This window comes from Protobothrops mucrosquamatus, unplaced genomic scaffold (assembly GCF_001527695.2).
Source record: "Protobothrops mucrosquamatus isolate PMUCROS unplaced genomic scaffold, P.Mucros_1.0 scaffold347, whole genome shotgun sequence".
In the NCBI taxonomy this organism is placed as follows: Eukaryota; Metazoa; Chordata; class Lepidosauria; order Squamata; family Viperidae; genus Protobothrops; species Protobothrops mucrosquamatus.
The window spans coordinates 674,062-687,942 of record NW_015386684.1 but is presented as its reverse complement, the minus strand read 5'-3'; the positions used below and the strand labels follow the sequence as shown (position 1 = coordinate 687,942).

Here is a 13,881-nt window from a genome sequence, read left to right as displayed (position 1 = left end):
GTTGAAGCCCACATGTCCTAAAGTTGCTAAGGTTGAGAAACGCTGATCTAGCCAATGTTGCATGATGTTAAAAAAAAGTTATACAGTGAAGGCCTGTTGGTATTTAGATGAGAAACCAGTAGGATATCCCAAGGCTGTAGACTTACAAGTTAAAAAAAATCCCAATACAAATAATGGCAAATCCTTTTATATTTTGGTCCACATAAATTTGGGCTTGACTTGACTTTATGTTGTAACACCTTTGACCCTAACAGTTTAATATACCTATGATTGCCTCCAATAACTACTTAGTGAGTTAGAATGATGACATATCAAAATTCTAATTATTGACAACTCATTGATGATTTCTCATAATGTAAGAGAAAATAGTTTTTCCTCTTATTTCTTTTCAGATAAATCAAAATTACCGACATATTTTTAGCTAAGCATCACTTCATACCTAGACAGCACAACTCTACGTAGGGCAGAATCTTGGGAGCTGGAAGGATCAATATCTTCATTCTTCATTTTGCATCTCTCACGATCAACATCCATGTATAGATGTTCTTTAGGGTCACCTTGCTTTGGAATACCTTAGAAGAAGAGATTCATTATTTTGCTCTGTTTTCAGATGCACTTGTTTAAGAGTAAAAGTAATAATAGACAACCTTTTCTAAAAAAGACTATTCGGTTCACAATGATAATTAGCTCTTTTCAGGTATTTATGTGAATATATGAGGGACTGAAACTGAGAAGAGAATGGGACGCAACATACAGTCTGCCTTTGCACATTCAGTTAAGTGGTTTGAAAGGGAACAGTGTTCACTTGAAGAGCTCTCCTCTATCCAACAATCATAGAAAATAATTGTGAAAAGAACAGCACTTGTCTTCAATTAAATTCAAGGTACATCTGTCCTATAGACTTTCCAAGAGAAAGCATAAAGAGATAGGCAGAATGCCTTCAAATTCTAGTACTTCTTGCATTATACCAAGAATTCAATATTCTTAAAATAATTGATTTGATGATGTGTACAGAATGAGAATTGCACACACAAGCTGACTTTAAAAATGTATGCTAAACAACTGGGATCATAAATAAATGTTTAAATGGTGGTAAACTGAAGTTAAATACTAATAAACAGAAACATTGTGGTTGAATATTTTCTTTTTCCAAAATGAAGGTAATTGGATGGGATATACTCCCAACCTCCAGCCCTGTTTGAACAGTTATAATATTTGGGAATATTTGTGGATCTTTTTTTCTGCATAACCTGTTCTTGGATAGGTTATTTAATATACTGTATATATGTCAATATGGATATGGATCTGTTTTCCACAGATTCAAGGTGTTGGTATTAGATATATAAAACCTTTAAAACAACCTCAATCACATCTGTCTTATAGGTAACTATAATTTGGGGAGAAGCTTTCTCTGTCCATGTGATAGATCGTCAGTTGGGACCCATGCAGATTCAAGTTTTCTCCACAATGACACATCCGTATACATATAATACACCCAAATTCTGAAATGTTTTAGATATTTTTTTGAGACCCACTTTTTAATAGTAACCCCTTTCAACCACTAAAGTCCCGCCAGGTCTTGATCTTTCATAGATAATTTTGGCTCAGAAATATATTTATTTATTCTGAATACTTGCTCATTTCACTTACCATCCAGCATAGGAGTTCCTTGGCTGTACTCCACTGAAACACCATGGAATAGTGAATGATTAGTACTCTTTTCTTCATTCTTCAGTAGAAAAATAAAGGCAATACAGAATTGAAAGACATTAGCTCAGCCCTATGCTACCAGAAACAAAGATGAGTTTAATAGAAGCTGGGTTTTAAAAACTGACATATCATTAATTAAACCCTGTTTTCCAAAATCTGTTATGGATTCTTTAAGTATTATGCTAATGGTATCTAAAGAAAGCACCTGAATATCCTTAATGATCTTCAGACTATTTAGCTACTGAATTTTAAAGCACTATAGTTAAGAAATAGTAATAATTGCACTGAATATATGATGTTACAATATCATTCATTTATTCTTTACTTTACATACATACATATATATATATCACTAAATACCTCTTCAGTATTAAGATTGTTTGCAGGATTCGGTTCCACCATTTTAGCACAGTCTAATTCTTCAGCCCACTGTCCTGCAGTTTCAAAGTCCACCACAGGAGAGGAAGATATTTCCCTTATATCTGCTGATGGACACCTTTCATAATCCTGATCCATATCATACACTTCATCCACTAACATCTCTCGTTCTTCACCAAGACATTCTTCCATGTGCTTCAGAATCTCATGCATTTCCCAGGATTCCTTATCAACTTCTGTTTCGCTCTGCATAAGTTGAAACTGTCTCCCCAAATCCAGGTTTGGCTCATCAGCAAGCTCTTCCAAGACGGGCTCATCAACAAATTCTTCTTCAGATTCATTTCTGAAGTCCTACACGAAACATCAAAACAGAGCTAATTAGTAGCGGATAGAAGATGTGTGTGTGCATGTGTGAGGGAGGGAGGGAGGGAGGGAGGGAGGGAGAGAGAGAGAGAGAGAGGCAGGCAGGCAGGCAAGCAGATAGATAAACAGATAGACGAAAGAAGGTGCTAGATCTGATAAAACATTTCCTTAGTTTTTTTAAAAAACATTAATTTATAAACATAATTTTACATTTTAAAGAAATGAGGCTACCTCTTACCTTATCCAACAATACTGGCATTATTCTACTAATGAACTTTTCAAGTTGCAAACTTTTGCCAATATGAACAAACCTGTCCACACCTGGAAGACTACCTGTAGAAACATTCTTCCCATCTAGATTTACAGAATGGCACCTCTTAGAAATGACTACAACTGATTCAAACAAACATTTAGTGTATCTCAATTCAACTTTCATTCTGAAAAAGCCTTTACATAGGACAAATGTTATTGTAATAGAAATATAAACCAATAGAAACCTTTGGAACTGCAAGGAGGATTGATGGCTCAATATTATTGATTGATTCCTGAGATACTGAACTTCTGTTAAATCTCTCGGGTTCCACATAAGAAGTCCCATTATGTTTATTTTCACCCTTAAAAAACAATGTCAATGTTCAGGAAAATATCAAATCCCAACTTTTTAAAAAGAGAAGACAAAGCAAGAAAGCAGCTTGTGGACAAAGTAGCTTCTAGAGCAGGGATCAGCATCTGTGGCCCCTTTACAACTTGTGGGCTTCAACTCCCAGAATTCCTGTGTGGGCCGTGCTCAGGAATTCTGGGAGTTGAACTCCATAGGCTATAAAGGGGCCATAGTTGCTCATCCCTGTTGTAGAGAGGATGCTACTCCAAAGAAGTGCAGAGAGTAAAATGGAATACAGGTAGTCCTCGACTTACAACTGTTAATTTAGTGACTATTCAAAGTTACAGCGACACTGAGAAAACTGACTGATGACCATCTTTCACAGTTATGACTTTTGCAGCATCCCCATGATCATGTGATCAAAATCCAGATGCTTGGCAACTGGTTCATATTTATCACCGTTACTATGACCATGTCATATGATCATACAGTATGCAACCTTCTAACAGGCAAAGTCAATGGGGAAGCCAGATTCACTTAACAAACAGGTTACTAACTTATCAATTTCAGTGACTCACTTAACAATTGAAGCAAGAAAAGTCATAAAATGGGGCAAAAATCACTTAACAAATGTCTCACTTAACAGAAATGTTGGGCTCAATTGTGGTCGTAAGTCGAGGACTACCTGTAGTCAGTTCTAAGAAGAAAATACATTAATACAGGAAATACAGAGACATGTGAAAAGAACTGTTAGATTCAATAAACCAGACATACGGGCAGGCTAAAATTATCCTTATGGTGCACTAATTTATTCTGTCTACTTTAAATTACTTCTGCCCACAAATTCCTATGTTAACAAAGTTAAGGAAAACAGCAGGGCAGTTTCCTAGCTCATCATTATCTACACTTTCCACTGGCTTAAGCAGCATATTTTAACTTTTTAATTAAATGTTAAAGTTTTGGGACTAGTGAATTACCTAGGAATATCTGAGGCTATAAGAACTCCACCGTTATGTTGTGATAATTAAAAAGAAACCACTGTGGACTCATGAAATAACAACATAGTCTGAACAGCCTTATATTTTAAAAGTTGCATAATATTTGCATTTTTGTGTATCAAATGAAGTTTTCACTCATTTGAGATTATGATATATTGTGGCAATGTATGCCTTGCAAACATTGCAAACAAATGATCGGCAAATAAATTTGATAAATAAATAAAGTACAATCCGATAAAGGAGAATATTTGTAACTCAGGGTTGGTCCTTGGTGCCCTCTGAGCCTGTTTGTTTTCTTGAAGACATTTTTCTTATCCAAACTAAGTAACATCATCAGTGCTAGTAAGGAGTGCGGCTTGCTCTCATTTTATATGCTAATTGTTTGGTCAATCAGCATTGGTGGAAGAGGTCTTGGTGGTTCTTTTGTTGGAGTATTTACTGTTAGCTTGTTTGGCAGTTCCTTCATTAGGGTATTGTTTACTTCTTGGTTGTTGGTTTGATGTTAATCTTGGTGTTAATCTATGCCAGGGGTGTCAAACTGCCAGCCCGCAGGCCGGATGCATCATCCGGAAGCTGCGCCCACCCCATTGCCGGCAATGGCAAAATCATCCCGATACGTTGTGTGACGTCATGTGACATCGCGAGTTTGACATATCTGATCTATGCTCATCTGGGTGTTGATTGATGGTGGAAAGGTGTTTGGTCTTTTTATTTCCGTTTTGGCTTGCTGATTGTCTCTTTTACACAGTATGTAGATGTTGTTTATGTCTGTGTGTCTATTGATGGCCAATTAGCTAGGCTTCTAGTGTTTTTGGACCAGGATAGACACAGCTTCTGAGTTGAAATTATGGTTAAGTCTGTCATATCTTATGAAATTAAAGAGTTTTCATCGTGTTTTCTGACTGCTAGTTGGTGTTTATGAATGTATTCTGCTGATCTTCTGCCTATTTCTCCTATGCTGTGGCTGTTGCAGTCTTTACATTGTATGTTGTAGATGACTCCTGTTTTTTTCTTCTGGGACTGCTGGGTCATTTGGACTCCTGTGCACATGTATATAAATAAATGTGTATTTTCTTTTAAAACAATATCAAAAAATCATTAATTGTGTAGTACTTTTAGGACAATAAAAATAGCCCTGCTCTGTATGTTTTTCTGGCTAGATACTAAGTCAACTGCTTTTGGCTACCTAAATGTTTAACAGTAGTATAGATCAGAGGTCCCCAACCTTTTGGGTACCAGGGACCAGTTACATGGAGAGAGGTTTTTCCACGGACTGGAGGGGGCGTGGTTTTGTGTGCTGTCTGCATCCTGCGGATGGGGCTTTCCTTGTTTGTGCGGACTGGTTGCTGGCATGCCGTGGACTGGTACTGGTCCATGGACCAGGAATTGGGGACCCCTGGTATAGATTACTGCAAAAAGAAACCTCTCAGCAGTTGCATTTACTCTTTTCTTTAATCATTCCACAATGTTAATTGTTTCTAGTGTGATTGCCAATGTTTTCTTAAATGACTGCTATTGGTTTTGTTTTATGAATTACTATTTTAATCCAACTGTAAATGTATATCTTTGTTTTAAGTGATAAAAAACTATTTCAAGAATCCATTAAGGCAAAACACTGGGATATAAATTTGAAGTAAAAAGGAGATTTAAAAAAGGAAAGCGTCATTTCTCCAAGACAAAATGTTCTTGTTTCTTTAGCATACAACATCTGGACCTCCAATCATGGCAAAACTCAGAAAGAGGATAAATCATTCAAAGAATTTATGGCAAATATATTTTGCTTCTATTAAAATCCTGGTGACTTTTGCTCAAATGTTAACCATTACTGACCTGGAAAATGCAAGTTATAAAACATAAATATAACATCACTTACCCCCAAAGGTTTGCAGATTCCAAGATGAACTTCACCAGGTGGTACAGATTTTAGAACTTCTACAGCTTCTTTTAGACTAATATTATGCAAATATACATCATTCACAGAGACTAAGCGGTCACCAGGGAAGAGCTCACCACCACGTTCAGCCACTCCACATGGCACAAGGGAACTGATCACAAATGCAGTCTTTGTTGGATCTAAGGGATCCTGAAAAACAAGCAAGAAGATGAAAAATACTTTCGTAGAAATGGTATTTCAAGTTCCCAGCTATATATGTTCACTCATCTGCAAAATATTCTGCTATTACATTGCCTTGATTGTGCTATAAAGTTATAAAAACATAAAAAGTACACCAAGCCAAATTGATAAAAATGTTAAGGAAGGAGAAAAAGGCAGGCATAAGACTGCCAAAATGTGCTTGAATTGGTAACTGTGGTTACACCAAACTGAACTGAATGTGAAACAGCAGCCTAATAAAGTAGCAGTAGAATATCATGATGATGATCAGGCCACAGTATAACAGTTCAAGTATTTAGATGATTACTCGTAAAGGTTCACTAGCTCAGACTTATTGGATACTGCAGTCTTCCAATTTTTATATATCTTCATTCTGACATTGATACGTAAATGCTGAGAATATTCGAGCACTTGCTAGCTGAAATATAAGGAAAGCAAAGTAGTGATTACACAATTTAGAAACATGCAATCTGAACACACTATAATTCATACTTTATCTTTACTTCACACAACTGCTCTCTTACCTCAGAACAAGAGATTCTAGGTCATGAGACCTTAAAAGCTTTTATTAAAATAATAAAAGCAGCAGCTTTATTCCCATTTCAGTTATTTAAAGTGAACAGAAGCAGCTCAGGTCTTAATTATTCAAAGTGACCCCTTCTACTGCAAAGAAGAAAAGAGATTCTAGGCCTGGCAATGTGGATGGATATAAAGAGAATATTTTTCCCCCTTCTCATATGCTTCCTGTCGATTTTCATAGCCCAATGATTTTCATTAGCCAAAATTATTATCAAGTGGCAGGGAAAGAAAGTTAACAAGTCATCCTTCCTCAGCTTCAGAAAGCTGGCTACACCACCATTTTGGATGGCGTTGCTTCGAATTCTGGTCAGTGTGGTTCAATTTTTAGCATTCAGGACTTAGGCAGCTTGTTCCTCTTCTGTCTTACATGAGATTTCCAAACCTACTTTGTACCCATTCTTCTAAATCTACCATTAGGGCTATACAGAAGTTTATTGGTTTAGTGTACCTCTCTCCATCCTTCCAATAAATATGAAACAGCAACAAATGTATATGAATGTCCAAGATATATATGCTGATTTCATTCACTGATAATGAGTTTGTCTTGATAATCCTGTTGTTTCCATTATTTTTATTTAAGATTGAAATCTGAACCATCTTGAAAATTATGACATACAAAAGCAATTATTTTCCTTCAGAAGCTCATGCTTGTCCCACTCCAATTGTTCCCGATAAAATAATGCTGTAAGTTAACCTGAGCTGAAAATAATTTGACCAAAACCACCTAAAGAGATGATGGTTGAAGATGGGCATGGATCTTAATCCTACTATTAGATATTAGCAGTGGAATCATACTATGGGCCAATTTAGCTCCAGATTGTTAACACTGATCTGTGAGCATTCTCTAGGACTAGATATTTTTTTTTGCCATTCTCAGAGGAATTCAGAACTGTAAGGTAGAATCTAGAATAGAATAGAGCTGGAAGGGACCTTGGAGGTCTTCTAGTCCAGCCCCATGCTCAAGCAGGAAACCCTATATCATTTCAGACAAGTGGCTGGCCAGTCTCTTCTTAAAAACCTCGAGTGATGAAGCACCCACAACATCTGAAGGCAAGCTCTCCCACTGGTTAATTGTCCTCACTGTTAGGAAGTTTCTCCTTAATTCCAGGTTGCTTCTCTCCTTGATTAGTTTCCATCCATTGTTTCTCATCTTGCTTTCTGATGCTTTGGAAAATAAATTAACCCCCTCCTCCTTGTAGCAGCCTCTCAAATACTGGAATGCTGCTATCATGTCCTCCCTAGTCCTTCTTTTCTCTAGACTGCAACCGTTCTTCATATGTTTTAGTCTCCAGGCCTTTAATCATCTTAGTGCTCTTTTCCCAAAGGCTACAGTATCAGGGTTGCAAACATCCAGATCATTACTAGAGGACAGCAAAGAGATATAGGAAAGTCTGATTTCTTCAGCCCACATAGGATAGTGATAGTCACTCCCTAATTCCAAGCCTAACATCCTCTATGCAAATCACACGGCCTTCCACTGAGCCATGTTGTTGCTGTTCACCTATAGCATGGGTGGGCAATTAATTTCCCCAAAGGTCCACATGAGAAATTGCTACACCCACACTGCCAACACTCCATCCCCCATGATGCCCCCCCACCAAGGCCCACCCCCTGCCAATGATGACTACCCCCCACCACCAATGCAGGTCAGACTAGAACCACCTACTGGCTGGATGTAGTCTGCGAGCTACAAAATGCCCAGGTCTGATCTATGGAATGGCCTCTGCAAAGATTCACAAAAGTTCTCTCATAGAAATATTTAATTTCTATCTTGCAATATTATTTCCTTAATCCATATTTCTACTGACCTCATTACTATTGTATTGAGGTTATGATGGTGGTGTCAGAGTACTTGTGATTCTTCGGATCTGACCATTTATTTTCAGAAGTAAAGACAGGAAATTCCTTATGACTGGAGAAGAATAGGAAATGCTTCATTCAAACCAAGGATCCTGGATATGGGATCCCAGATTGCATGTAGAGAATAAGGAATATGCTGAGCTAGGAAGCCAACTGAATAATGTCAAACCAGCTAGGTGCTTTGATTAACTGTACCTAAATAGTGCAGAGCTTTTATGCTACTATGTGCTAATATTTTACCGTCAGCAATTTTCGAGGGCAGATTTAAGAAGTGTTCTTATGCCAAAAGGTTATGCGGCTGTAATGATGGAACAGTCAAACCACTGGCCCATGTCTTATTATACTGTTTTCTATAGAGACTTGCACAACAGTTTAATAATGACTCTCATCATTCTTTTTCTGGATGATTAGAAGAATTTTATGTACATCAACAGAAAGCACGCCTTTGAATGCTCTGCTGAATTCTGATCGTTACTCTTTGCAATACTAGTCAGTTACCATAATAATGAAGATTTTATTTAGTCTACTGGGAATGGAAAATTTCTTCTTTGTGTCACGATTACCTAGCATGGGTGTAAAAAAATAATAATCCATAGTTGAAGGACTAGGCTCTAGACCCGTGGTGGCGAAACTATGGCACGTGTGCCACAGGGGGCACACAGAGCCCTCTCTGTGGGCACGCGCACCGTCGCCCCAGTCCTAGGCCTTCAGCTGGGTTTTATAAAACCTTTTCACTTTAGGCCTCCGCCACCATGTGCAAAAAAAATATGGTTCAATCAATCAATCAATCAATTTCAACTTCTCGTGGGGAAAAAAAAAGATCTGGCAAAGTTAGAATTGATTGATTGAACTTTTTAGTCCCGCCCAGTCTGCCGTTACCACTGCAGCAATGCCCACCCAATGGGCCACACCCACCCAGCACCCGACGATACATAAGTGGTTTTTGGGTTGCAGTTTGGGCACTCGGTCTCTAAAAGGTTCGCCATCACTGCTCTAGACACTAGGCTCTAGATCACTGTTTCCACAGTGATCAATCCAGGAGTTGATAAAACTGCTCTGGTACTTTTATAAGCATAAACATATAGCATAATATTAATAAGATGCTCTTTTTACACATTAGTTATTTTATTTCGGTCATTGACCAGCAAACTTTTTTCTACAGGCCAAAAGTTCCATTTTGAATAATGCCTGCTACTAAAATGTTTCAATATCAATTAATAAAAGATAGTCAAAGGATTTTAAATGTTCAGCTAGCAAACTTTGACAAAACCAATTAACTTCAAGTAGAGGGAGCTCTTGTACAGGAGGAGAAAAGCTAAAGACGAGTAAATTAATGCAGAAACAATCTTAATGCCGCAGAGAATTGGTTGTCCCCAAAACAGCTGAATGGCAACTAAGCTGAAGGTAAAGAGACACTCTAAAAGCTAAATGATAATTGAACAATAAAAGGACCAGAACCACATTTGAGTTCAAAGACTTTTTCTTAGTCCTTTCTTCATAAAATGTTTACAAAAAGGGCCTTATCTGTTTATAAATTTATTTTAAAAATGTATGACTCCTCTTCCATTTTGGGATGCCAAGTGATTCGCATCATCTAAAATTCAATTTAAAATTCAATACCCCAATTAAAAAAATTCAAAACTAACAGGATTAAAAATATCCTCTAACTTAAAAGGCTTCTGTAATAGAAATGCTTGAAGCCCTTTTCTGAGTTTTTAAAATGTGAGTCCAGTCTCAACGCCAGGTCATCCTGTAACTTAGGTCCCATCTCAAACAAAGCAGAAGTAGAAGCCAATCTTGACACTTCTATAGCAGGATCAGCCAAAGTTGCAATTATGTACGGGAGTAGATAGTCTTTTATATAATTTTGGCCTAAGCCCTATATAAATAAATACAAGTTGGGTTCAAATCAAGTACAGCTGTTCCATCATCATGCATCATCAGCCACAGCCCCCCTCCGCCATTACACATTGTGGGCAGCTGCAATTAGGACATCTTTGTGGCTCAAAAGCCACATATTAAGGTTACAACTATGGCTTATTCTTAAGAAAAACATTACCACTATCTTTTTTACTTGCTCCAGTAAGTTAATCTACATTTATGATTAACTGCAATTCATATTTTAGACAAATAATCATTTGTAAATCCACTCCGTTACTAAGAACAAATGAAAGAAATAAAACTCAACATATAGATTATACAGATGCTACTTCTATTTTGTTTTCAAATCCCAGGAAATACTGTGTTAGCTTCTGATTTCCTAGCTTTGTAGCATTTCATTGAACAAGAGATTGTGGTTTGTGGGTTTTTTGCGTGTTTTTTTTAAAAAACCAGAATGTTATTTTGCTCCTTTGTGTCTTCATGGCTAGATCTAACTTTACTATTACCAAATCTCTCTAGATAAAACAACAAAAGATTACAGAGCAGCTAAGAGTACACTACCAACTGGCAAATACTTTTTATATTACTGTCAGCTCTGTAAGATAGACCAGACAAAGGAACAGACATTGCATAAACCTTAAGCTACTTCGGTGAGAAAAGTTACAATAACAGAATCTTGCAGGTCTGAACATGCTTCTCTTCTTCCTTGTACCTTCATGTGAATTGAGATATGTGTGTGTGTGTTTGTATGGGTGTATTCTGAGGCATTTTCGTAAATTATTTCCTTGTTTATCTGATTGTTGACTGTCCTTCAAAGACAACCTCTACACTCACTACAATTATGGAAGGTGAATTACTAAAAAGTTCATTCTTCCTCAATTTTCTGATGACAGATATAAAATAGTCATCTTCCGTATTAGCCAACAGAGGGCACTAAAAGACCAAATTGAGCCAATTTTTCTACACTTAGCATTTAATTGTGTTCAATTATTAAAACAGATTTTATTCTTAATTGCCAAAAGATCTGGACTACAAGATGAGTTGCACCAACATGCAATAAGACAAAACGGGATTTGCCAGGCTGAAATACAAATGAATGAAGGAAAGGAAGAAGCCAAGATGAGGCATGGGACAGTAGACTTCTGGCAAAGGTACATTCTGGAACAATGAACCAACCTAATGCAGGCTAATATCTGACAGGTATATATTTTGGTTCTGTTGCACATAAACCCTTGTCATGTTAAAGCAACCATTTCATGCATTCTTTAAGAGACGCGTCGTTAATACAGATTCTTAGAAAGCTTCAATCCTCCAGCAAGCCTTCAGCAGAGTTCAAGTCCATGCCATTTATTCTGAAACTTCAATTTTCCTGAGAACATTTGTATTTACTTAACATTTTATTTTTAGGAGCACAAACAAGAAAATGCCAAGGGTGAACCCCGTGCTTAGTAGTTGCTTTCAGAAAAGATTGTCTTGGTAAGGCTAGTGTTTATGGTTTAGATAAATACATTTCCTATAAATCTGGCACTCTCAAGTTGCAAAATATCTACTGCCACAAATATAGATGAGCTGTAACACTGAACAGTTAAGAGACCTCAAAACAGATATTTCCCTGTCATTTGTCCCTTCCGTTTTATTCTCTGAACACTTTTGCTACTGTCAGTATGTCTATGTCTATTTGCAAATTATATTGCAAATCCAAGAAAAACGCACATTAAAAGTCTGAAACTGTAGTAATGGCATTGCATTTTGCAATGCATTATTAAGAAAATTGAAGTATGAAACAATTTCTTCACTGGTTTGTATCTTCTACATTCTTCGCACAATTACTGTACTTTTTAATACTTAACCCTAAAAGGTTGAATATATTGTTGGCAACAATCCTATAATGACATATACACTTGGCTAATGTAACTCTCCCAAAATTAGAAGAAATCTTTCTCTTCTTGTCTGTCACACATAAAATATTTCTGCGAAAAGAAACTCCATACTGTAACCACATTCCTGATATTGCTAGAAAATTCATCAATTCTATCGCTGGATTTCATTACAGAGTTGTAGGGACATTGAACTTTAAGGAACATTGCAAACTACAACAGAAACCAGAGAACATAAAACACATAAAACACATAAAAAATCACAAGTAGCACAAAAAGATAAATTCTGTTCAGACTAAATGCTTCATTAAGTAAGGCGTTCTTGGTGGACTACTGTCTAAAAAGGATGACAAACAATTTTATCATAATCATCTCATTATCTCCAACTGCACCCCAACTACACACCTTCTTGATTGATTGATTGATTCAGGCCAATCAATTTCACAAGATTGGTGAAACAAGAACCTGGTGTCTTGTCTTGAGAACCCTGAAGAAAAGATAGGATATGAAGGCCTTAAAAAAATAATAAAATAAGTTCTGATTTAAGTTACCAAAATTTCTCCAAATAAAAGTCAATCAAAACTTTCTTGGCAAGTTCACACACCTTGTTGCTAGAGGTTTTAAAGAAGAGTTTGTACAACCATTTGTCTGAAATGATATAGGGTCTCCTGCCTGAGCAGAGGGTTGGACTAGAAGATCTCCAAGGTCCCTTCCAACTCTTTTATTCTGTTATCCTGTTTTATTGTTCTTTCCTTCTCTTCCATGGGCACAACGGGGGAATAAGTACATAAGATAACTGAATTATGGGATCAATATTTTTCTTTTTAGAAAATTGTGAGGATAGTTTTGCTTTTTCTTCAAACCACTTTAAACAGATCTTAGGATTCAGGTTTTCGCATGTTTCCTGCTTCAAAATGGGAAACTATACATCAATTATTGGCAGCACAGCAAATATGAAATTTGCAGTCAGTTATGAATGTGTAAATAGAGAGGAGGGCCATCTTGGTTTGTATCCAGTTCTTAAATCTAAACTAGGACAAACATTGCAAACGGCACTTTATGCAGTACGTCAATTCTGAAATCATGCATCTGATACTCTCAAAGGAAAAAAATAGGAAGGCCTTCTCAAAATAAAATATTTCTTTCTAAAAATGAACACACATAGACCGCTAACATGTTGGAGATAGTATAATTTGTTTGCCTGTGAGTGTGCCAGAGATTTAAAATCTGTAGTTGTAGATAATTAGTGGTTAAGGCACTAGGCTATAAACCAGAAGACCAGATACTCTCTCTCAGCCCAACTCAATTCACAGGGTTGTCGTTGTGGAGAAAATGGGGGGGGGAGAAGAGTATTACGTATGTTTGCTGCCTTGAGTTGTTCATTAAAATAAGGTAAGATATAAATTAAATAAACACATAGCTTAGAATAGGAAGGTTTGACTGTAGAGATTCTCTGAAATTGTTGGTTACCTAGAAGGTATTAAAACATTAGTACATGAAAACCAAGAGCAGAGGAACTGT

At 36.8% G+C, this 13,881-nt stretch overlaps 1 protein-coding gene across 1 annotated transcript in view; it reads right to left on the bottom strand.

The window, feature by feature from the left end:
* The window catches only part of PATJ (PATJ crumbs cell polarity complex component), a 142,820-nt gene that overhangs the window by 79,567 nt on the left and 49,372 nt on the right, over positions 1 to 13,881 (bottom strand). The window contains exons 19-23 of the mRNA XM_029284055.1: positions 5,924 to 6,133; positions 2,949 to 3,065; positions 2,071 to 2,439; positions 1,651 to 1,729; positions 440 to 572 (exon numbers count right to left, since the gene is read on the bottom strand). Coding sequence (XP_029139888.1) covers positions 440 to 572; positions 1,651 to 1,729; positions 2,071 to 2,439; positions 2,949 to 3,065; positions 5,924 to 6,133 — 908 coding nt within the window. The remainder of the gene's footprint in view (positions 1 to 439; positions 573 to 1,650; positions 1,730 to 2,070; positions 2,440 to 2,948; positions 3,066 to 5,923; positions 6,134 to 13,881) is intronic.